Raw genomic sequence first — 25,591 nt, forward strand, 5'->3', positions numbered from 1 at the left:
TAACAGGTGGTATAGGCTGTCATTTTCACAAATTAGTGTAAATGAAACAAACAAGCAAAAAAGCCCCAAGGAACCTGGTAGCTCAGGAGGGCTACAGTTTAAGCCAGGACTTCCCAATGGAAACCTTTTTTTATTTTATAATAGTTTATTGTCAAATTAGTTTCCATATAACACCCAGTGCTTTCCCCACAAGTGCCCCCCACCATGACCATTACCCCCTCCCCCCTCCCCCTCCCCCTTCAGTCCATGGATCGTCTCCAGTATTCAGTAGTCTCCCTTGATCTGTGTGCCTCGCTCTTCCCCGCTCTCTTTCCCCCTTCCTCTACCCATGGTCCCCTGCCAGGTCTCTCCTGTTAGACCTATGAGTGCAAACATATGGTATTTATCCTTCTCTGCCTGACTTATTTCGCTTAGCATGACACCCTCAAGGTCCATCCACTTTCCTACAAATGGCCAGATTTCATTCTTTCTCATTGCCATGTAGTACTCCATTGTATATATATACCACACCTTTTTATGTTTAATGCTGAAGTAGAATTTTCCTTTTCCTAAGAATGCTGTGAATACTCTATCCACAAAGGAAATCCTCTTATCATTTTAGAAAGAGTATCAGCTGCTGAAGATACAGATGTGAACTCTGGCTCTGTCAGTTAATAATGTTGAAGAAGTTACTCTTTGTTATCTCATCTGTAAAATAAGAAATTAATGCCTACTTCATAGAACAGTTATAATTTTTACACTTTTCAAAATTGTCTTTTCCCTGCTTTACTGATGTATAACTTACATGCAGTAAAATTTAAGTGTCAAATTCTGGGCATTGTATATAGCCATTTATAACTTTTTAGTCTTGAGAAGTTTCCTCATGTCCCTTTGCAGTCAGATCCTCTCTATGACACACTCGTTCCATTCATTTATCTGCTGTTACTATAATTTTGTCTTTTTTTAGGATTTTATATAAACAGAATCATATAGTACATATTATTTTATGTTTAAAGTTTTTCATCATGCCTGGTTTTTAAATTCTTTCAGGGTCTATCAACATTTTGTTGCCTTATATTGCTAAGTAGTATTCCATAGAATGCACATGGGCACACCATGATCTGTTTAGCCATCTTCCAGTTAATGGACATTGTATTGATTCCAGTTATTGGCTATTATGAATAATGTTGCAAGTACACATTTGTACACATATGTTTTCATTTCCATGTGTATGTATATCTATCTAGCAGCAGATTGATCACTGGGTTGAATGGAAATTTTATGCTTAACTTTCTAAAGAAAGTGGTTGAATCATTTTTATTCCCATCAGCAACATTTGAAAGTTCCACTTGTTTTTCATCCTCACCAATGCTTGGTATTGTTAATATTTTTAAGTTTTAACCAGTCTAGTAAGTTTTAGGGATATGGTGATTGGTGATGCTGAGAGTCAGAATTCTCATGTACTTATTGGCTATTAATATAGTTTTGTGTGTGAGTTATCTATTCACATCTTTAGTGATGTGTTTATTAATTGGTCTCATTATTGAATCGTAACACTTAAAAACTATTCTGGACAGAAAGTTCATTATTTTCTTTCACAAATATTTTCTCCTTGTTTGTGGCTTACTTTTTTGTCTTTTTAACTGTGCCTTTCAAAGAGCAAAGTTAATAATTTTGATGACATTTTATCATTTTTTCTTTCCTGGTTCATGATTTTGTGTGTTATGTTTTAAATTCACCTAATATAATGTTACAGAGATTTCCTCTGTTTTCTTCTAGAACTTTTCTAGTTTTAGCTCAGATGTTTAGCTCTTCTCTATTTGTAGTTAACTTTTGTGTTTGGTGTTAGATAATGGTCGAGGTTTGTTTTTCTCCATATATATATATCCATTTCTAGCAAAATCTGTTTAAAAGACTGTCCTTTCTCATATTGGATTACCTTGGCATCATTGTGAAAGTTAAGTGTGGGTTTATTTCTGGAGTCTCTATTCTGTTTCATTAATTTATATAACCATCCTTGCACAGTTCCACCTGAAATGAATTATGATGGCCGTAAGTCTTAAAATCTTACTATAATGTTTTTTACTTACAATGTTCTTTTTCAAAAATGTTTTGGCTAATTTTTAGATAGATTTTAAATCATTTTGACACAATCTTCTGGGATTTTGGTTGGGATCATGTTGAATCTATAGATTAATTTGGGTGAGAATTGCCATCTTAACAATATTCAGTCGTCCATTACATGTGTATGGTATATTTCTCCATTTTTCAGTATTCAAAAATTTCCCTTTGCAATGTTTTATAGTTTTATAGCTTATAGTGTAGAAAAGCCTTCTATACTTTGGTTAATTTTTTTTAAATTTAAATACAAGTTAGTTAACATATAGTGTAATAATGGTTTCAGGAGTAGAATTTAGTGATTCATCACTTAACATATATAACACCCAGTGGTCATCCCAACAGGTGCCCACCTTAATGCCCGTCATTCATTTAGCCCATCCCCCCCCCAACACCTTCAGCAACCTTCAGTTTCTCTGTATTTAAGAGTCTTTTATGGTTTGTCTCTCTCTCTGTTGTTATGGTTAAAATTTTCTAAGTGTTTTATTTTTATGCTATTGTAAATGGAGTTACAAAAATTTCTTTTTCTATTAGCTTATTCTAGTATATCTAATATATAGGAAGACAACTGATTTTTGTTACTGACCTTGCATGTTGTGATTTTGCTTAAATTTCTTTTCAGTTCTGGTAGTTTTTTTAAAAACTCCTTAAGATTTTCTATAGTTATCATGTTTTCTGCAGCTAAAAACAGTTTAGCTTCTTTTTATTCAAACTGTGCATTTTCTTTCTTTCCTCTGGTTATTGCACTGGCTAGACAATTGAGTATAATACTGAGTCGAAATGGTGAGAGGGGACATTCTTGCCTTCCTGTTCTTGTGTGGAAAGCATGGAGACTTTCACCACTGATTATGAAGTTAGCTATAGGTTTCCCAAATATAACTTTAATAAGATTGAGGAAGTTCTCTTGTATTTAAGTTTGTTCGAAGGTCTTATCATGAATGGGTATCAAAGTTTTTCAAATGCTTTTTCTGCGTCTACTGAAATGATCACATTTTTGCTACTTTATTCTCTTATTATGATGAATTATACTGATTGATTTTCAAATGTTAAACCAACCTTGCATTCCTCTAATAAACTATGCCTAGTCATGATTTATTATCTTTTTTATATGCCAGTTCATTCTATTTAATCAGGCCACTCCTATGCTTTTTAAAATTAGTAGTCTGATCTTCAGGAAAATAACTCTATTTATATTTTGCTGAAAACTGTCTTTGTGTTATGTGTATTGCAAGAAACATGAGAGGAGAAGCTATGATTCTGTTCTCAAAGGAGTTCATGGTCTCACTACATTAAAAAAAAGAAGAAGAAGAATACATGATTGGTTTTAATGTATGTCCCAGACATATACATTTGATAGGGGGGCCGCTTGGGTAAAAGGAAGACAGGCAGTTATCAGAGTTACTTTGTATCAGTGTTGCCAGAATGCCTTTGCAGAAGAATTGAAACTTGCCTTTATCCTCTACCTGATGTAGATTATGTATAAGAAAAAAATATTTGGACTAATGCCAGGGACAGAAAGGGTATCTTTGTTTTTAGGTTCTACCTTAAAGGAGGCAGAAAGAGAACTGGAAAAGAAAAAAGATAATTCCTGAACTGGGAGTTAGGAAATCCAGTTCTAATCTGAGCTGATTTGGCTAGTTATGTCATCATAGGCAAGTCACATTATCCCTGTGTGCCTCCATTTGCTCCTCTATAAAATGTGGTGGTTAGGTCTGATCAGTGGTTCTGGATAAGGAAGTAGAGCTTATATATATATTTCTGAAAAAGCTCACCAGAGCTCCTTGAGTAGGTGAGAATTACTGGATTATATAGTCTCTAAATCTTTTTCCATCCCTGAAAATCTTTGATTTTATGGTTTTGTCAAATCAGTAAACTTTGAGACTAAAGACCTTATTTTTACCTTTGGTTAGCCATTCTCAAGTTTTGTGACCTTGGCAAGTCACTTCTCTTCACTGAGGCTTATTATATTTATATTTAAAATGAAAACTGACTTTCTAAAGCCATTCCAGTTCTAAAAGTCTGAGGTTCTAAAGTGAAGTAAATCTATTTATATTATATATGTGTGTATATTTCAAATATGGCAAAAAACCTATTGTAGTGAGATAAATGACTATGGTTACAATTTTTTAATGTGACTGCATTCAGCATCTTTAAGAATTATGGGAAATAAAAAACTAAGGCCCACACTGTTAAACTTATTTCTAATTTTTAATGGGAAAGGTAAATTCTTGAGCAAATGTTGAGATTCTAGCTTTGTGTAGTATTCGCTCCCAACTTGAAATGCACAAATCTAAGACTTCTATATATTTTCTTAGGATGTAGTGTGTGTGTGTGTGTGTGTGTGTGTGTGTGTGTGTGTGTGTGTGTGTTATTTACAGTCTGTTATACAAAAGCTTCAAGGGATATAGGGCATTAGAGCACCACATCTCTAACTAGCTGGAGCATAATACATGATTTGAGTCCCCAATATTTTCTAACAGTAAGGTTTGTTTATTAAAGAAACCCCATGCTGTGACTGAATCTGTCTAATAGAAGCCATGTTTAAACTTGAACATTCAAATGTATGCCCATATATCTTGGGCATATATCATACATAATGATGTGGGGTCTAGACATCTTTCTGGGTTTGTTTATGTCTGTTATGGATTCCCCTCATTATCCATGCTGTTTGAGGGAGACCCCATGGATTCAGCTAGTTTATTGCATACTTTCTATATTTTAAGACTAACTCAGAGTTCCAAGTGGCACATATGTTCCAACTTGAAAGATTATTTTCTCACTTTCCTTTTTTATGATGATGATTAAGGAAAAATAAAGTAAGATTTTAGGGGATGGTGACATGTTTGAGAGTGGCTAGCCATAATCCTTTTGGCCATGTTTCAAGTATAATTTCTTATAATTTTATTTTATTATGCTACTCTTCCTAAAAACATTTGACAAGTTTGAGTTATAGCATCTGTTTTCTTATTTTTAAAACCATATTGTATACCATCTGTTGTTTCATTATCATTGATTATAACTTTTAGGATTTGGGAAAGGTAGATAAAGTCTTTAATCTTTCATTGTACAGTTTATGTATATGCAGTATACTCAATGCTAGAATTAAATAAATTTGCCTAAAGAATAGATTTTATATATAAAAAACTTTTATTTCTCATTCCTATTAGTAATTTGGAACAAGTACTCCATGGCTTGGCTAGCAGCTTTCATTGTTATTGTTGTTGTTAAAACCTCTCCCTTTACATTGATTTTATAAAATTAGATATCTCTGTGCATGAGTCCTTAGTTTTTAAAAAAGTGCTATTCATATTCCTTATAAGTGCAAAACTTTTTAAAATCATGTGAAATAAACCAAATAACATTATAAGAATTTGTAATAAATATTGGGAAAAGGTGGATTGTCATTAGAATTTATCATTATGGATATCTTTTGAAGAGGTGATATAGCACTTGCTATAAATATTCATCATGTTCTTAAATAGAGATAGTCAGTGATTAGGTGATTTTATGCCTGTTTATGCTGAAAGGAACAAAAGAAACTTTAAAAACTGAAAGCATAAACATAATTGAACCACCTACTTAAAAGAGAAACTGGAATAGATGTTTTCCAGGGGAGAACATGCTTTTTGTGTAAAAAGGGCTAGTGTAACAAGAAGTCATCTATTCTTGATTTCTTTAGACAGCTAGAGCTTTGTGCCTTGTCTAGTTTCTGTGTTTTAAGAGCTTGCTCTGTGTAGCAGAAATAATACAATAAATGGGTTTAACCACATTTGTCTCAGCTAGACAGTCTGCTTTGTCAGAGATTGCTGGTACAACATAAACAAATTATGTGTTTGTAGTGCTTGTCAATGAAAGCCTATCTAACAGAGCTGAGATTGTGTTTCAGCAGCTGTAGATTTAATCTCCTACCTGTCAGTTAAAACAGGCATTTCCTGAGCCTGATAAGGACTGGTTGTAGAAGAGGGAAGTAGTCACAGCTGGACAAAGACCTATTGTTATTGACTGATAGTTTCTATGTAGATTCAACTCCTTATTCTACCATGGAAACTACAATCATAGTGCAGTTTTAAAGGAACTAACCTGACCTTTTTATTGTTAAATTAAGAAGAGATAAAGAGAATCAAATATGTTGTTCATATTTGGGAGTTGTCATATAAACTAAAAATAAATGTCTATGGTTTAGATCATTATAATTCCAGATCATTGTGAATGTGATAAATAAGATTTTGGAAAATGCCTCTCCACAAATTTGAGATTACATTTTTAGGAATTCTACACTTAATGCACACTAAAGTCAAAACCTAAATCTATGGATAGATACTTTACGTGACTCATATGTCATGGGATATGTCTTTTTCTTTTTTTTCTATTTTTATTTGGGGGCGTGGAAGCAGGGCTTCCCATTTTCTCTTTGTTTCACTTAATTACCCGTAGAAATTTGTACAGTTAAGTTAAAAGTGTCTCAAAATTGGTCAAGTTTGTTTGGAGAAAATATCCATCTCTACAATTCTAGAAATTATTATAATACTGTTCGGAGTCCCATGTCTCCCAAGTCATGAATGGTTAATGGTAGGGCACACTGATAGCCTGATCCTTGTATTTGTATGCACTTGGCCAGCAACCTAAATCCACAACTCTTCAATTTCAGTTCAAATTTCAATTTAAAGTAGTTCATGAGTTTTCAAGTTTAAAAACAAATATACGCATGAAAATCCTTTTGGAAACTTCCTCTTGCCTTTACCTCTCCCAACTCCCAACTATATAATCAGTCATTCCTCATAATCCCAAGGAAGCTCTTTCTGTTCACAGGTCTTGTCCCCATAATAAAACCACCCTTTTGCACTGAAAAAAATATGCACCTTAATTTAATTAAATGTTTATAATTAATTTTTCCAGGATTCTTGAGAAGTGATTGACATACGTCACTATATAAGTTTAAGATGTTCAGCATGATAGTTTGACTTACATGCATATTGCAAAATAATTGTCACAATAGGTTCAACTAACATCATCTTCTCATATAGATACAAAAATAAAAAATAAAAAAATGAAGAAAAAAGGGGAAGGAAAAACATTTTTCTCATTGTTTCCTCGTATATTTCTCATGACAACTCAGGATTTATTCTCTTAACAACCTCCTATATGTTTTACAACAGTGATAGCTGTAGTCATCATGTACATTATGTTCATAGTACTTATATATCTTATCTTTGGAAGTTTATATGTTTTGACCACCTTTCTCCAGTTTCCACTCCCCCCAGCCCTACCTCTGCTAACCACAAATCTGTTCTCTTTTTCTGAGTTTATTTTTTTTGCTTTGTCTTGTTTGTTTTTTAGTTTCCATTTGTGAAATCAGATTTGTCTTTCTTTTCCCTGACATTTCACTTAGCATAATACCAAAAGGTCCACCCATGTTGTCGCAAATGGTAGAATTCTCTTCTTTTTTGTTTTAAAGGCTGAATTATATTCTATTTTGTGTATATACCACACTTCTTTATTCATTCATTCACTGGTGGATACTAAAGTTGTTTCCATGGTTTGGCTATGTAAATAATGCTGCTATCGACATGGGAGTGCAGATATATTTCCAAGTTAGTGTTTTCATTACCTTTCCATATGAATCCCTTGGTAGAGATTCTCAGAAATAAAGTTGCTGGATCATATGGTCATTCTGTTATTAATTTTTTGAGACTCTTCCACACTGTTTTTCATAGTGGCTGTATCAACTTACATTCCCACTAACAGTGTACAAGGATTCCCTTTTCTCCACGTCCTCACCAGCATTTGTTATCTTGTCTTTTTGATGATGACCATTCTAATAGGCATAAGGTAATTTATCATTGTGGTTTTAATTTGCATTTTCCTAATGACTAGTGGTGTAGAACATTTTTCATATACCTGTTGCCCTTTATAGCATCTTCTATGGACAAATGTCTATTCATGTACTTTGTCCATTTAAAATTTTTTTTTTAATTTTTGCTATTGATTGTATGAGTTCTTTATATATTTTGGATATTGACCCCTTATCAGATACATGGTTTGCAAGTATTTTTCTCATCCCATGGGTTACCTTTTCATTTCCTTGGTGGCTTATTTTGCTTTGCAGAAGCTTTTTTGTTTGATATAGTTCCATTTCTTTCTTTTTCCTTCCTTCCTTCCTTCCTTCCTTCCTTCCTTCCTTCCTTCCTTCCTTCCTTCCTTCCTTTCTTTCTTTCCTTTTGCCTGTGCTTTATGTGTCATATCCAAAAAACCATTACCAAATCCAGGCCAAGGACTTTTATTCATATGTTTTCTTCTAGGAGTTTCATGGTTTTAGGGCTTACGTTTAAGTCTTTAATCCATTTTAAGTTAATTTTAATTAATGGTATAATGTATGAGTCCAGTTTCATTCTTTTACATGTGAATATTCCATTGTACCAGCACCATGTATTGAAGAGACTGTCTTTGCCCCATTGAGTATTTTTGGCTCCCTTGTCAAGTACTAGTTGATTGTGTGTGCTTGAGGTTTATTTCTAGGCTCTCAGTTCTGTTCTCTCGGTCTGTATGTCTATTTTATGCCAGTGCCATACTCTTTCGATGATGAAGACTTTCCAGTATAACTTGAAATCAGAAGTGTGGTACCTCCTTGCTTTGTTCTTTTTTCTAAAGATTCCTTTGACTATTTCGGGTCTTTTGTGGTCCTATGTAAATTTTTAAGAATTTTTTTTTCTACTTCTGTTAAAAAATGCCTTTGAACTCTTGGTAGGTATTGCATTGAATCTATAGATAGCTTTAGGTAGCATTGATATTTTAACAATATTAATTCTTTAAATCCATAAACACAAGATACCTTTCCATTTATTTGTGTCTTTGATTTCTTTCATCAGTGTCTTATAGCTTTCAGTATAAAGACCTTTCATCTCCTCAGCTAAATTTATTTCTAAGTATTTTATTGTTCTTGATGTTATTGTAACATAATTTACTTTTTAATTAAAAATTTTATAGCAATTTCTATTTTGCAAAAAGCTACATATACCATTTGATCTTTACAAAATATTTGTAAGACAAATATAACATTGGGTTTGGAGTTTACGTTTGTTGAAGTGTGAGAGACAGAGTAAGCAGTAAACAGGCAAAAAATATGGGAATAAAAGATAGCCCTACTTTTCTTAGAAGTCCACAATGCCCTTGCTTGCCTGTTTTCTCCCCACTTCTCTTTCTTCTCTTCTCTCTTTACCTTATTTATACCTCTTTTCATATTTCTCTTTTCATTCTTCTCATGTCTTTCTTCATTTTATTTCTCTTCTTTTCTCTTTCCATAACACCTTATAGTTAGGACAACCGTGTCTAATACTACCTTTATATTTTTGGTGGCACAGAAGATTGGCTAAAATTTTAAATCTAAGACATATAATGCTCCTCTTCCTTCTTTATTTGCTTACTATCAAGAAATACCACCAAGGGCTATGTAATACTGTGTTTTAGATGGAGTGAAGTAAAAATTAATACATTAAAATAGAGAACAAATGAATATTAGAATTTATTAGTAGTATTGCTTAAAGAGTGTTGGAGAAGTCAATGTTTTTATTTTCCATTTTGAATTCTGGTTATTTTTATGTTATCGACCTGAGTGGACCGGCATGTCATCCCCTTTCTTTTTGAGCTTGGGATGGTATTCCTTTCCATTGGAAGTTGCATAAGTTGTTCCTAATCAGTCTTAAGTGATATTATTGTTCTATTGTTCTTTGTAATGCAAAAAGTTATCATGAGAGGTAAATTGCTGTAGCACATGACTCTGTATTGTAAATTCCAATTTCATTTGACATATATGACATTAGTATAAACTACAAAAAAAATTAAAAGCAATAGATGTTTAATTTAACCAGTGTTTGAGCCAGTTTATATATATAAGATGTTCAACTTTCTGATCTTTACTAACAGTTGATTTTTCCCACAGAAAAGTTGGTAATTAGCTTGAATAGTTTTAAATATTCCTATTCTTCTCATACAGAGACTATATTCAGGAATTACATTTTTAGTTTCTATCAGTAAACTTCTCTACTATCTAAATGTTTATTAAAAGATATAATATTTGGGGGAAATATAACATTTGCAGTGATGTAGAGTAGCCACTTAGATTTTAATTTGTTGTAATCTTCTCCCCTGTAGGCATAAAAGAGTACAAATGTTTGAAAGTGCTTCTTTCCTCATATGGAATCACTGGACAGGCCATGTTTTAGTCAGTCAATCAGTTAGATAATTACTTTCATATTTAAAGGCCCTGTCCTAGTAGTAGCTTATTATGAATCTATCTGAAAGATTTTCTTTTTACTTCACCAGACAGGATATATAAGATGGAGAAAGGCCAACAATATATCCCTACTTTGCGACTGTTGAGGTCGTTTCTAAGCTGGTCTCCTTGCTTTCATTCTTGCCCTAATATAGTCATTTTCCTCACAGCAACCAGAATGATCTTTATAAACCTAAATCAGATCTCATGCCACGTCTCTGTTCAAACCCTCCAATGACTTTCTATCACATTCAAAAGAAAATCCAAATTCCTTACTGTGCCCTACAAAACCCCATGAGCTGGCCTATGCCTGTCTTTCTAATTTTTCCCTTGCTACTTTCTTCTCATTTTGCTTTGGCCTTATTAGCTTACTCGACCCAAATTATTGCTGCACCAGGTACTTTGCCCCACATGCCTTCTGCCTGAGTTACTTTTCTCTCATGTAATCCCATGTAGCATTTCCTTAGGTCATTCAACCCTGTACTATATTATCTCCTTAAAGAAGCCTTCCTTGACCATCTTTATCAAAAATAATCCTCTCTACTCCTTACCCACTTTCTCCCTCTTTCTAACCTCTACCCCTCAAGTATGATCTCATTATATTATTTTATTTTTCTTCCTAGCATTTATTATAAAGGGGTATGTGTTGTATTTTTATATACTTTTTGCCCATGTGTACATATACACGCATGTATATACACACACACATAAATATATACTTTCATTTGTATGTTGTCTATCTTTTGTAGGAGATAACGGTAGGGGATTTTGTGTACTCTTATGTCCCCAGTACCTAGAACAGTGTCATATTGGAATAAAAACCATTAAATACTTCAACACAGTATGTGCAGTATAAATTTTAACACAGGGAAAGAAAATTATGTTAGGGGAATTTTCAGTGAGAAGTTGAATTTGAGCCAAACTTTGAAGGGTAGGTGATTTGGGAAGGCAGAGAGGAGAGGAAAGATCATTCTGTATGTGAGAAGTGGCTTAAACAAAGACTTAGAAGCTATTGAAAACCAAAAAAAGAAAAGATTGTAAACATAGTAGGAAAACAACCTTGAAAGATACATTAAGAACATCTTGTAGAGTGATTTCAATACCAGACTACACTAGAGAGTTTGGACCTTACATTTCTTAATAGAGACATTATTATATTTAAGTTATTTAATGTGAACATAGTACTAAATAAAAATGCAAAAAGAAAATTTTTCTTTTATTTAATTTTATTTTTTAAAGTTATTCATTATTTTGAGAGAGAGAGAGAGAGAGAGAGAGAGAGAGAGAGCAAGCATGAGCAGGGGAGGGGAAGAGAGAGGGAAAGAGGAAATCTCAAGCAGACTTCTCACTGTCAGCATGGATCCCAAGGTAGGGCTCAAACCCACGAACCATGAGATAATGACCTGAGCTGACATCAAAAGTCAGATGCTTAACCTACTGAGCCACTCAGGCACCCCTTTTTATTTTTATTTTATTATTGTTTTTTTATTAAGAGAGAGCACATGAGAGTGGGGGAGGTCAGAGGGAGAGAGAATCTTAAGCAGGCTCCACATGCAGTGCAGAGCCCGATGCAGGACTTGATCTCATGATCAGGTTAAGATCATGACCTGAGACAAAATCAAGAGTCAGATGCTTAACCAACTGAGACACCCAGGCACCCCAGGATTTCTCTTTTTAAATCAACATATTAGCTTATCCTTACATCATCTTCAGTGTTGACATACTTTGCATTTAGTTGAGCTTGCAGGTGTAGAAGTGTGTGTAAGTGTGTGTGTACGAGTAGAAGTGGGCATGCTGAGGTTGGGGCGGGGGTATTGGTTACATCCCCAAATGACATTGAATTGCAGGTCATTAATTTTTTGCACTAAAAAGATTAGAGTATGATAAAAAGTGAAATCCTGAAGGTTATTTCATTTGTGGTTATAGTAATTATTATTTTTTAAATTTGTTTTTTAATGTTTATTTATTTTTGATAGGGAGAGAGACAGGGCACAAGCAGGGGAAGGTCAAGGAGAAAGGAAAACACAGAATCCAAAACAGCCATCAGCATGAGCCCAATGTGAGGCTCCAACCCACGAACCGCAAGATCATGACTTGAGCCGAAGCTGGACACTTAACTGACTGAGCCACCCAAGAGCTCCTTTGGCTATAGTTATTATTTATGCTTTTACTCAGTATCCATTTCTTATAACAATCCCCTTACTTTACTCTCCAACTCCCATCTCAATTACATATATAGGCACCATCTCTTATTGCTACTTCCAGAGAAGGTCAGCTTGCCTTGGCTGAACCCTAGCTGTCAATAGCTTAGACATCTTATTTATGTTCTGTTCAGAGTTCACAGCTTATTTCTCAGGCCTGTAGCTTCAGATGAAATTGCTTCCATTCTCGATGATAGCTGATGCTTAAATACTTTTCTGTGATTCATGCTAAATTGTATAACCAGCCCACTGTGACATAACAAATATTGTCTTATTATTATTTTGGAAAACTGTATTCTTGGCTCTACTGGTGAGAACTTTTTTCTGTCAGTAAGGATTATAATCAATGGTGATAAAACTATTAAAGAACGTTAGAGGCCTCTTTATACTATAGAAGAATTTCAACAGATGTACTAGGGGAACTCAGTCATTAAAAAATATTTTCAGATAAATGAATAAAGTCAATTTTTGTATTCTCATACCAACTAGTGGACTTCAAAGTTTGACCATGGAATGACAAAAGAAAAGATTGCTGTGATGAAGTATATTTGAAACAATTGCATATTTCTATTGCTTCGACTTAAGGATTGCAAATGATAAACGGACTTTGACTTGATTCAAAAGATTAAAAAATCAGAATTATTGTACCTTAGTTTTTAAATAGCAGAGAATGAAAATTCTGCAATGCATTCGTGTTATGAATATTTGTTGAGTCCCTACTCTGTGCAAGAGAGGAACCTTTACTAAGCCCTAGGGTGATATAAAGTCCTTGCCTTTAAGTTGTGCAAAATTTTAACAAGACCTGTAGTCTAAGATGTAAACTTGAATTTCTGGAAGAGGAATTTAATAATTGAACTCTGGTCATTACTACCAGAATAAGCTTGTGTAAAATATTTCAGGGGTAAAAGCCAAATTGCCTTCATTACAGGTCAAAAGTTTATGAAAGGTTTATATCTGAATTTGATTGTTACAAAGAAAGGAATGCCACATTTTTCACAATGTTACCATATTTATATGGCATTTATACAAAATTTGAAAAAAAATAATTTCCACCTTTGCAAAACATTTTGATCATTGAATATTTAATGGGGTTTCCATCTGAGAACAACAATCATTAGTCTCTAATATTTTCATACTTCTCTGAAAATAAGACAGGGTGGAGTAAGAAACATTCATCTTCACTAGTCTTCGGAAATATCTAAAGTAATTGACTAGCTCAGTCTTCTGTGATGGCCTGGTGACCACTAACTGTGACTATTTGCATAATAGTCAACTCTTCACTTCTGTAGTGATAACTGTTTGTATCTGATTAAAATTAAGACTGTTTTAGTTCTCTTGACTTTTCCAGAAGTTGCAAAAATTGAGATTTGCTGTTCTGCTTTAACCAAACAAATGCACACATGGGGATAACAATATGCTGAGTTTATGCAGATTTTACAGCACGAATCTGAATAAAATACCCACTAATAGATCCTTAAGGAGTAATAAACACACATGAATTTTCCTTAGTTGCACTTTAAAGTGATTTTAACATACTACTAGACCTTAACAATAATATTTAATTGACAAGATTATGCATTTGTATGGATTGAAAAGGTGGTAGATATCTAATTCCAAATGAATCATAAATTTTACCTTTGCATAACATGTTTTATTAATTTCTCTATGGCCAGGATATTCTGCTTCCCTCCTGGTGAGAGTTTCTTAAAACATAGTAAGATAATTTAAACACATTTAATTAACATTTATCATCCATTTTATAAAGTAATCTGACTTTTGTCCTCATAAATACTCTCAAAAATTTTCTAGGTTATAGGCCATAGGAACACTATGGAAAGATACCTAATGGAATTTTTGCTGTAATTTAGTTTTCTTTTTAAGCAAATCTTTCCTTTCTCTGTTGACCCTATTCCAAAGTAAGCTGACAAACTGGATGATTTGTACTATTATGTAAGTGAAAACAAACCTAGCACCACTACCTGATAAAATAAAGCTATAAACTTCTCTAAGTCATCTTTATATTCCTAGTGCCTAGCACAGTACCAGTCAGATAGTACTAGGTGCTCAATAAATGGCTACTGGACCACTGATTAAAAACCGGCAGCATTGATCTCCTTTATAAAGTAACATGTTTCTTGGGAGCCTAAGAGGACATCTTATATGTGTGGAGCTCTTTATTTCAGAGGGGAAGGGGACAAACAAGTAAGAAATACTAGGAAGTATGATTATATTAGTGCTAAATCCATGTTCTTTTCTTTGAAAATTCAGTATTTAAACAGAACATGAACAAAATGAATGAGATTAGGGTGCCTGGAGGACTCAGTTGTGAATTAACCAACTGTTGATTTCAGCTCAGGTCATGATCTCACAGTTCATGAGATCTAGCCCCACTGTCAGCACAGAGCCTATTTGGGATTTTCTCTCTGCCTCTCTCTCTACCCCTCCGCTGCTTATGCATGTGCGCTCTCTCTCTCTCTCTCTCTGTCTATCTCTCTAAAAACAAACAAAATATAAAAAATGAACAAGAGATTAAGTAATGACATTTGACTACTGATGGTCCTGGTAAATGAATGAGTTATTTGCCCATTTTAGAAAGATGTAAATAGTGTGAGTATATACTGTAGGCTGAGAATATAGAAATAAGTGTTAACACAAAGGACAGGATTGGCTCTTTCAGAGTTATTAATATTTCTCTCTGAATATGGACCTAAAGAAGATTTTTAGAACTTGTGCTATTGATCTGATAGATGGAGTTATTGAGCTCTTATATTCAATGATCATTTCTGTCCTGTATAACCAAGGAACAGACCTGGAAAATGCAGACTGTCATGTGGATTTAAACAACTATCTTAAAGACCAACCTAGTAAAAGAATTGCTTTGTTTGCTTATCTTACTCTTGTTAGTGAGGGTGGGGATATAGTGAACTAAGGAAAAGATATGTCTTTTTTATTTCTTCTGTGAATATTTTAGATATTTTATTAAGCATATTTGATAAAATATTTAATACTGTAAAGACATGTTGACTACTGAAGTTATTTCCTCTTTTTTCCTTAAACTAACTGCTTACTGAAGTATAATATACATACAGAAAATCATATGTCATAAGTGTAAAGTCAGCTCTTAATTAAGGTTCAAACTAAAACATAAGACTTTAAAAGAATAAAGACAGGGTTTTTAAAAGAATGTCTTTGGACTATAATATCTTGAGTTTGTTCTACCTTTTCATGATTTTTCTAGGCTCTTTAGTGAGGATTTTGAAAAGAATGGTGGCAGTAGTATGCACAGTTCTTGGAAGAAATTGCCTTATAGTAAAGATGAACGTTAACAATGGTAACAAGTGTCTTGTGTATTATCCTGGTGGGATCTGAGAGAGTGAGACAGAGAGACAAAGATGATGGGGGAAGGGAAAGAATATTTGCTACCAACAAACCATCAAAGAAAAACAAAGCAGGACTTCAGGATGCAGTTACACAATGTGTATCCATTGGAAGTTGATGGGAAACGTCTGGGAAGATGGGACTCTGCGTTCTCAAATATTCTTTTGTGTCCCAGAATTGTTCCCAATGAAAATTGTTTTTTTTTTTTCCTCCAGTAGATCCAGGTAGATTCCCTACAAACAGAGATTTGCTAAAAGACAAATGAAAAGTAGAGAAGGTGATACCAAGATGTATTTAAAAGTCATTCTTTATTATTATTATTATGTAATAATGATAAGAGTGATTCATTGCATTAACCAATGCATACTGGTGCTCAGAAAACTGGCTATTTGGCCTAAGATGCTTCTCACATTAATCAATGAGTTGATACAAAATGCTACTATATCCTTAGCCTTGTGATTAAGCAATGGATCATTTAGAAATATAAATGTCACAGGCCCTCCAAGACACTCAGTTCATTTCGTGAGAGGTGTTTAATTAATTGAGATAATGAAGAGATTGTAGGCCATATACAATACAAGGCTCCTTTGTGTCCAACTATGTCGACCAAGAGAACTTCAATATGCTGACTACTACATTATGCTTTCTAAAGCAGGGCAGAACATAGTCAATATTTTAGACAGGTTTGAAGCAAAACTGGGTTTGAAAAGGTTTTATGCTAAGGCATGAATATATCCTAACAAATGAGATCCTGTCCCTCCTAACTTGAGAGTTAACTGAGATCCTTATACAGTTTGGCATGTATTTTTTGGCACCAAGAAGACATCTTCCTGGCTTTGGAGTCTTCTCATGCAAGGTTTTTGGATCCTTTATTTCTTTCTAGACATGGAGGCTTGTTTTACAGTGGTAGCATTTTACGTGAATGACTCAGCTATTCTTTGCAATAAAGAACAGGGCCTTTAGCAAATTCCCTCTCTCTGCCCCCTCTCCCTCTCCGACTGTTCTTTCTCACTCTTTGTTTTCTATCTCTATTTCCCTTTCTCTGTCATCACTTACAAACATTAGAAACAATTCCTTCCAACAGATTAAAGAAGCTTTCTTCAATTAAACTGCATCAGGAATGATTTACTAGAAATAAAGCCTTAAAATGATCTACACTTACTCACTGTTTTTAACTCAGTATTAGATATTAATATGCTCATGATTTTCAATACAAATACATATTTCCCATCACCAAAAAAGTTAAATAATCTTCATGAAAGAGAAAATGAGCCCCCCTGAGTGTCACTCTGTTTGCATATTAGCGCATAGCCGGGTCTCTGCCAAGTTGCTCTCTGACTGACTGCTGCAGATGCTCTTTCTCAAGTATTCTGAGTCATATCTTTAGTACAAGTCTTCAGGGACAAACAATAGCACCTGTTCCTCACAAGATATCAGGCCAGTTAGCCCATTCATGTATCTTTAATGAAGCTTTGGGGCAGATGGCAAAAAACGACATCATCAACAACTTAGCACAGAGAAAACAAAGGGGCTAAGTATTGGTACAACAAAGCTGTTTTACGGATAGGAAGAGACAGAACCTAAGTGTTTCCCATGCGTCTTACTGCTGTCTTGATTGTCTGGGAGATTTGAAGAACACCTAGCACTTAAAATTTCTGGGTATGTGGCCTATTTGATCAAGGATGTGTTCCCCACTTTTTGAAAAGGATAGCACTTTGGTCAGGAATTGTGGGAGTTTAGAATCCATGGTCATTTGTACTCTGGAGCCTGCAGTTTATTTCTTTCATGACGCCCTGACTAAGGCTTCACCTATGATGGTTTCTGGTTTCTCATAGTCAGTGGAGTTACATACCCAGCCTGTTAGTGCTGACTTCCAAAGCAGTAAAAATAATGTGGCTTCATGCTCAGAGATATATTTTTGGCCACGTCAAATTTTACTCTTTGTATTAACCAAATCATTTTTACCTGTGGAATAATGAAAGGATCTTTGAATTTGTGCTAAGGGAAAGCTACGCTTTCAAGAAAAGAAGATGCTATTTGAAATTTTGATAACTTCTTGGAAAAGACATGTGGAGACTGGTAATTCTTTGATGGAGTGCGGGGAACTCTATTACTTTTTGTTCTTTCGTAAAATATTTTTGGAAGTTGCTGTTTCCAATGTGACTGGCTTCCCTGGCATGTCATCAAATGGGAAAATAGGAAGGACGAGGGAAGGCATGTGTACACTCTTCAGAGCAGGGGGTGCTTTTCTGTGTGTTCACGATTCTTCATCTGCCCTAAGCCCTGACTCTCAGTGCAGGAAACTTAACTCACAACTTCTATAGGAGAAAAATATTCTGTATGCTTTAGTGCCTCTTGTGTGGCTGCCAAGCCCTCCTTCTTTATCTCTCCTCCCTTCCCTGTCCTTGCTTTCCATTTCTGTTCCATGTTCAATCAATAATTTTCTAGTAAGTGCAGGTACAATAAATGGAAAGCTCTGAAAGGGGTAAATTGTTGTTTTAATACATGCTTTCTATTCATATTATTTGCACTGGGCCATACTGGTCAGCTTTCTGTAAAAGATGGTAGTTGGAAGTATTCATAGGCCTCCACGACACTTGTGAGTTTTTAAGACACATAATACCTTTAAAATAGTATCATACTGGGGGAATCTGAATAAGGTTGTTGGATTATATCAATGTCAATACCCTGGTTGTGATATTGTACTATAGTTTTTCAAGTTATGACTACTAGGGATAAAGGACACATGGGATCCCTCTGTAGTATTTATTACAAGTGCATGCAAATTTACAATTACATTTATAAAACTTTCAGTTGTTATTACGAAGAATTATATTCCTTATCTCATTTAGTTCTGTTTAGCAAAAGATGACTTGATGCTTAATATAATATGGCACTTAAAAATGTAGACTTTGAGCCTGACAAACCTGGATTTGAATCCTGGTTCTAGCTCTTTTTAATTGGCTGAGCTACTGAGCCTCTCATGGTTTTGTCTTTCTCATTAAGTGAACGAGGATTCGAATAATAGTAAATACCTCACAGAGATTTGAGGTTTAAATGAGATAGATCACATAAATCACTTTCCCAGTGCTTGACATATAGGAAACACTGGAAAATATTAGCGGCTGTGATGATGATGATCATTACCATCATCATCACTATTATTACTCCTGTAATTAGAGCTACAAGAGAAGTGCTTCATCATCTTATCTTGGTCTAGATTCTAATTGCTACTGAGTATTTTGTCTTGCCTTTAATAAGGGGCACATTGATTTTTCACATCATTGTTTTACTTGAAGTAAGTTAAGGGCAATTTTATCAAATGGGGCTAAGTAATCACTGTTAATAAATATAATAAGTTATTGGAATTAATGACAGTGGCTTTGTGATCAAATTTTCTGGGTACAAAATAAGAGAGAAGAAGGAATAAACTAGAACTGAACAATATACTATTCATACCCTGGAGTCACTCCAACAATCCACCTCTGAAATAGAAAACTATTTTTGGTTGCAGACCTCCAAATTTTCTCTACCCAAAGAGCATACACACATGATTTCTCTCCTTTCCATCACTGAAGTCCATGTGATGTAGTGAAAAAATACTGGACACTGTGATGAGCCATTCTGGAGTCCAGATCCAGCCCTGTTGTAAATAGTATGACCGCAAGTCATGTCTTTTACCTGCTCTAGTCACCTGTTTCCCTATGTGTATTCTGTGACGTTTGGATTAGATTAGTGATTCTCAGAGAGTGGTTCCTGGGCTACACTGCCCGCTTTCCCTGGGTACTTGGCAGGCAAGTACACTCTCTGACCCCACCTCACACCTAACAAGCCCTCTAGCTGAATCACTTCCCTGAATTAAATTTTAGTCTAAATATTAGATCATTGGACCCAGGTCCCAGAGTTTCTGATTCATAGATCTGGAGGAGCGGGGCAGAGCTTGATAATTTGCTTTTTTGAAGTCCTCAGGTGTTACTGATATTACTGGTCAGGTACCACACTTTGAGAACTACTAGTTTAGATCAGCTCTAATCTCTGTTCCAACTCTGATTGTATCATTACTATTGCTTTCACAATGTCTTCTGTCTTCCTTCTTACTTACTTTATTCCTCAATTTACTGAAGCTGCCTCTAAACTAATTGTTATCATTGAAAGTTTCTAACATATCCTACTTTGTAGAGGGTAATGGATAGAAAGGAACTTCCCTAAGTTCTTATAACTTATGTTAATATGAAACACCTACAGGTCTTTGGCATTGAAAGTGACCTTAGATGGTTTACTCAGTCATCGCATGCATGTAGCTAGTTACGAAAGCAATATCTTCATACACCAAGATTCAAGAATTAAGGTCTGATGCTTAATTGCCATTGATCCCTTTATGTTGTCTCATCATCTGAAGAGCTTTGGCACTAATATAGAAGTAAAATTATATTTTCATCCTAAGATGCTGTTTAATGAATAACACTAACATTCCCAAATTGCATCTTCAAATGATCCTTGTAATCCCGCATCTTCTATTTTATGGTTTTCTAGATACTTGGGAAGGGATATAATGCTCTGTGTGGCCTACTGTCTGCTAAGGACATGATAAGCCTCTACCTGTCAAACTGAATTATTTAGTTGGTTCATATTTTCTTTTCTGAAGTAGAGTTATGGGTATGAGTCACTGTTTCTTGTGTGTGTGTCTGTGTGTGTGTGTGTGTTTTAGCAATTTGATAATTTTCTAGAATGGAATATGCAAACCACATAAGAGAAAAAGCAAGGCCCTGACGTTTACTGAGTGCCTATTACATACAGTCACCATGCCACAAGTATTGCCTTTCTGGTCTATTGAATCCTCACAATAACCATGTAAGATAATATCATTAGATTTTACATGGGGAAATAGACTCAGGAAGGTTAAGTAACTGTCCACAATCACACAGCCAAGGAAATGGCAGTGTACAGATTTAAGCTCAGATATGTTTGACAACAATCTGTAGGCATCGTAGATTCTGAACAAATGTGTGGTGAACGAATGAATAAAGCAATGGCTACATCACATTATCTTCCAAATGTTGAATTTGAAACATTCTGAATCATAGAGTCGGAAAGGATCTCTAGGTCATTATCTAGTCAGAGGTTTAGTTGTGCTTATCCTTTAAAGGATCCCTAACGTGTGGGTATATAGCCTTTACTTGACCACCTCTGGGGAAATGACACATGCAACCTCTTTTTTTTTTTTAATTTTTTTTTAATGTTTTATTTATTTTTCATACAGAGAGAGACAGAGCATGAGAGGGGGAGGGGCAGAGAGAGAGAGGGAGACACAGAACCGGAAACAGGCTCCAGGCTCTGAGCTAGCTGTCAGCACAGAGCCTGACGCGGGGCTCGAACCCACGAACGTGAGATCTGACCTGAGCCGAAGTCAGAGGCTTAACCGACTGAGCCACCCAGGCACCCCGCAACCTCTTTAATCAGAGTGATTGTTGAATAACTCATTATAAGAGAAAATTTTTCTCTGCATTAAAGCTCCCTGAAATCTCTTTCTTGAGTCTAGTTCTGCCCTTCGTAACTGCTCAGACTTAATCTGATTCTTTTGCCATGTGAAGATAGCCATGTATCTTCTCTCTCCCAAGCCAAATAGCCCCCGTTTTTCAGCTACTTCTCAAGATCCATAGCACATAATAATAAATGAATAACTGTTTGTTAAAAATAAGAAAAGACTAAATAAATATGATAGCTAGACCTCTCACTTGTTCCTCTTTAGAGTACAAAGCATCTGTGCTATGTTCTAGGTGCATGCTAGGAACCATATTTCTGGAAGTAAATGAAACAATTTCCTTTGATGTACTCTTGCACTGAACAACAGTCCTACCAAAAAAAATGTGTTTTATTTTTTTAACATAGAACAGTGCCCTCATCTTTGACACCTCAGGTTTGCATCAGGTCACAGCAAGCTGGAGTTGAATCGCAAACCTAGTGCTTTTCTTCAGGGTTAAAGGCAAGACCCGGGCACAAGGTGTTCAGCTCCAATCTACGCAGGCTAAGTTTGTACTCTTACATACAAAACTCGGGCTTACCTCAGCTAAAATGGTAGAAATAGCTGCCCAAAGCTAGTTTCTTTCACGCCCCACTGGCAAGGTAGTAATTGCACAAAGACCTTTTTATTATAAGTTGATTTTCCTGAGAAATGAATTCAGAAAAATACTGTAAAGTATTTATTTTTTGCTTGCCCTTTATTAACCCACATCTTAGGGTTTTCCCTAGAGAAAAGCTGTTGGTAAATGAAACCTCTTAGACCCACACAGAAGCATTTTTGCACATGTCCCTGGCTGTGGAGGGAACAGGGACAGGACGAGGCAAGTTGGCGCTGTGTAAACAGGGTCATCAGCCAGTGTATGGAATTTTGCCTAAAGAGAAGATTTTAGAATTTAAATGGGGGAAGGGTTTGGAGTTTGTAGAATTACTGGAAAATGTTTGGATCTTAAACAGGATATAATGCAGCTTTTTTATACTAATAAAGAGCCCAAAGACCCAGTTTGAACTTAAAGAGCATCTCTGTTAGTATATCCTATTTTTGATCTTTAAGTGACAAAAGTCCTATATGAAATCAGGCACTAAAAGCCAGCACAGAACCTTACTGTAATGCTATCCTAGAATCAGGGTAGCCTGCATAGAGTGAGAAGAGGGAGCTGGGAAATTAAAATGTGATTTCACAGGCATGATTTTGTCATAGCTCTTATTTTCTTTATATGGAATACAAATACTGATATAGAATGAAGATTTTCTATTTTGCATTTTTGTGCTCTTTGATACATTTATTGAGGTCAAATGAAATTTGATATAGTAGGATTTATTATGAAATGCTTTCTGAATACAACTCCATAATTACTGAGCTACATGGTAGTGCATAAAGCTGTAAAACTGCTAAGCCAGACAAGCAATTTATATGTTACATCGAGGTGTGTATGGCAAAGAATATTAGTTTAATTGGGAGCCAAGATGTAGTAGCCTTAAATCTGAAGAGCTATATGTTTAACATAATGCAGTAAGGCTTTGAAATAAGATACCTAAACTGGGGAGATAAAGCGTTTGGAATATATAACAATTAGATATTATTTTCTGACCAAGGATACTAAACGCTGTTTTCCAAATAAAGGGCAGACAAAATGCAAAGTGGGTGAAAGAGCAAAACCTTTCAGCATTGCACAGTGTAAGAAGCAAACTTATTTCTTCCTGTTGTTTTGTTTAAGAAAAAATAAAGGAAAAGAAAAGAGTCAAGATAAAAGAAAAGCCATTCACCACAATTTGGTAGAAGCAGGGATGAGGCAAATTCACAGCAAGGTTGTGTCCTTGGATTCCTAATGGGATCTAAGAACAGGGATTTGGTAACTTTTGCCTGTGTTTTCTCAGGGAGCAGATTCGGAATGAGGTCAGAAGTGGGTGGCTGTTTGGGTACCAGCACACCAGCAGGAGTGAAAAACAAATACTTCTTGGCATACATTTGTTCTCTGTCTGATCATAGGCTCTCTTCTGTTTAGCAGGTTCAGGGTCACATGCCTCCGCTCATGATCCCAATTTTTCCACATGACCAGCGGACCCTGGCAGCCGCTGCCGCCGCCCAGCAGGGCTTCCTCTTCCCCCCTGGGATAACATACAAGCCAGGTAAGTAGAGAGGAATTCAGCCTTCTTTTGGAAATGCTAAGATCCTCATGTTTTTGCTTAGTAGTCACAACAAACACAGGCGCATACAAAGGAACTATGAATAAAATGATCATAAAAGCTGATTTTAAAGTCAAATTAGAACTGGAAAGTTAATTGGGAAGGGGGCATGTTACTCATTTGTTGCAAAAAAAAAAACCTTTTACTTTCTCTTTTTCCACTTGGTTTGTTCTGAATTCACGGATAAAATGCTACTTTCCTGAGGACCACAAATTTTTGTCAGCTTTCTCTCATACCTTTACTGTGAATAATTGTCTTTGGTTAAAGACATATTCCTCCTCCTAAGAGCTTTTATGCTCTGGGAGAGTGGTCACATGCACTGTAAAATATTATTGTTGTTTGTTGTCTGATTTCTCTTAAAAGGAAAGTTAAAACTGGACAGATTTAATTAGTTCACCACTGATAGGTAAGATTTCTTTTGATTTTAGTTTAATTAATGAAGCATTTGGTAGTATTTTCTCATTCATCTTTGAACCTCAGAACAGGTCGCATAACCTTGCAGTGAAATATGTTTTGAGATGATTTAGCAAATGTTATGATTTTCCTTTATTCCTCTGAGTTTACTGGACTCCTGGGGAATTCAATTAGGACATAATGGTTTGAAGCTTCTTTCAGAGCCTCCTTGTAAACAGGGCTTTAAATGTTTAAAGATATGTTGCCAAAGGAATCCAATATAAGAAGATAGTCAAGTAAATAAAGTCAACCTTAATTTCATTTGTGCATTCTTTGTAAGTGACCTCAGCTCAGAAGTACTGACCTTGTTCTACTCATTAATAATTTCCGTGTCAAGTTCTTTTTAACATATTAACCTGATTATATTAACCACCAAATCTGAGTGCAACAAATCTGAGTGCAGCGGCTTCTTTGTGTATGGGGTTTATAAAGTGAACAAAGGCATTTTAATGTGCTTAAAATAATAATAAAATATAAATCACTTTAATAAAATCCTCAGTAAGGAAGCTTGCTAAATAGTGTAAGAAACAAAACTAGTGAGTTTTACCATCTATTTTAATTGCTCATTGCTACCAATTACTCTTTTGCATTTGGTAGATTATCATCTTCCTTGTGAGGAAAGGTAGGATGTCTGGCAAAACTCCTATCTTTCAAGGAATAGAAATGTTAAGGATTTGCTTCATGTAAGGACTGACTTTGAAAGTTCTTCGGATACAAATTAGTCACACCTGGTATTTCCAAAGATTTTGGGATGCTTGAATGAAAGAAAATTATATTTTTCAAATTGTCAAAATTTGGTTTTTCTATAGCAGGATTTTTAGAGCAAGTTTTATTCCCTATGAAATTGGTATCCATATTAAGGACAAGAGTATATTTTGTCAGATAATATGTTTCTGTCCTGCATGGTTCAGTCCTCCCCTGGTTCAATCCTTCCCTCATGTCTCTAAGAAGTTCTGAAATATTTCTCCATTTTGACTTCCTTTGGAACACTATGTGACCTAAATTTACTGGTTTACCCTGAATCTGTGCAGTCATTTCTATTCCAGTCTTTGAAAGCTTTTCAAAGAACTATCTGTGGAAACCCTCTGTTTAATTTCAGTTTTTCTACATTTAAAATTCTTCACGTTTAAAAATTGGGTATGAGCCTTATTTTCTTTTTTTTTCTATAATATTTTATTGTCAAATTGTTTTCCATACAACACCCAGTGATCTTCCCCATAAGTGCCCTCCACCATCACCACCACCTCTTTTCCCCCCTCCCCCTTCCCCTTCAACTCTCAGTTCATTTTCAGCATTCAATAGTCTCTCAAGTTTTGCATCCCTCTCTCTCCCCAACTCTCTCTCCTTCCTCCGCTCCCCCTGGTTCTCCATTAGGTCTCTCCTGTTTTCCTGTTAGACCTATGAGTGCAAACATATGGTTTCTAAGCCTTATTTTCTACTAGACATAACATTAGCATAGTTGACATGTTACTTACCTAATTTTGTTAAA

General features: G+C 35.1%; 1 protein-coding gene across 5 annotated transcripts in view; it reads left to right on the top strand.

Moving 5' to 3' along the window:
- SOX6 (SRY-box transcription factor 6) overlaps positions 1–25,591 on the top strand; it is a 372,948-nt gene that overhangs the window by 210,427 nt on the left and 136,930 nt on the right. For 4 of the 5 annotated variants that reach the window (XM_029957193.1, XM_029957194.1, XM_029957190.1 and 1 more), the window contains exon 6: positions 23,472–23,592. In XM_029957193.1, coding sequence (XP_029813053.1) covers positions 23,472–23,592 — 121 coding nt within the window. Of the gene's footprint in view, positions 1–23,468; positions 23,593–25,591 lie in introns of all 5 variants that reach the window. The other variant, XM_029957189.1, reaches the window with a different exon arrangement.

Source organism: Suricata suricatta, chromosome 11, assembly GCF_006229205.1.
Source record: "Suricata suricatta isolate VVHF042 chromosome 11, meerkat_22Aug2017_6uvM2_HiC, whole genome shotgun sequence".
NCBI lineage: Eukaryota > Metazoa > Chordata > Mammalia > Carnivora > Herpestidae > Suricata > Suricata suricatta.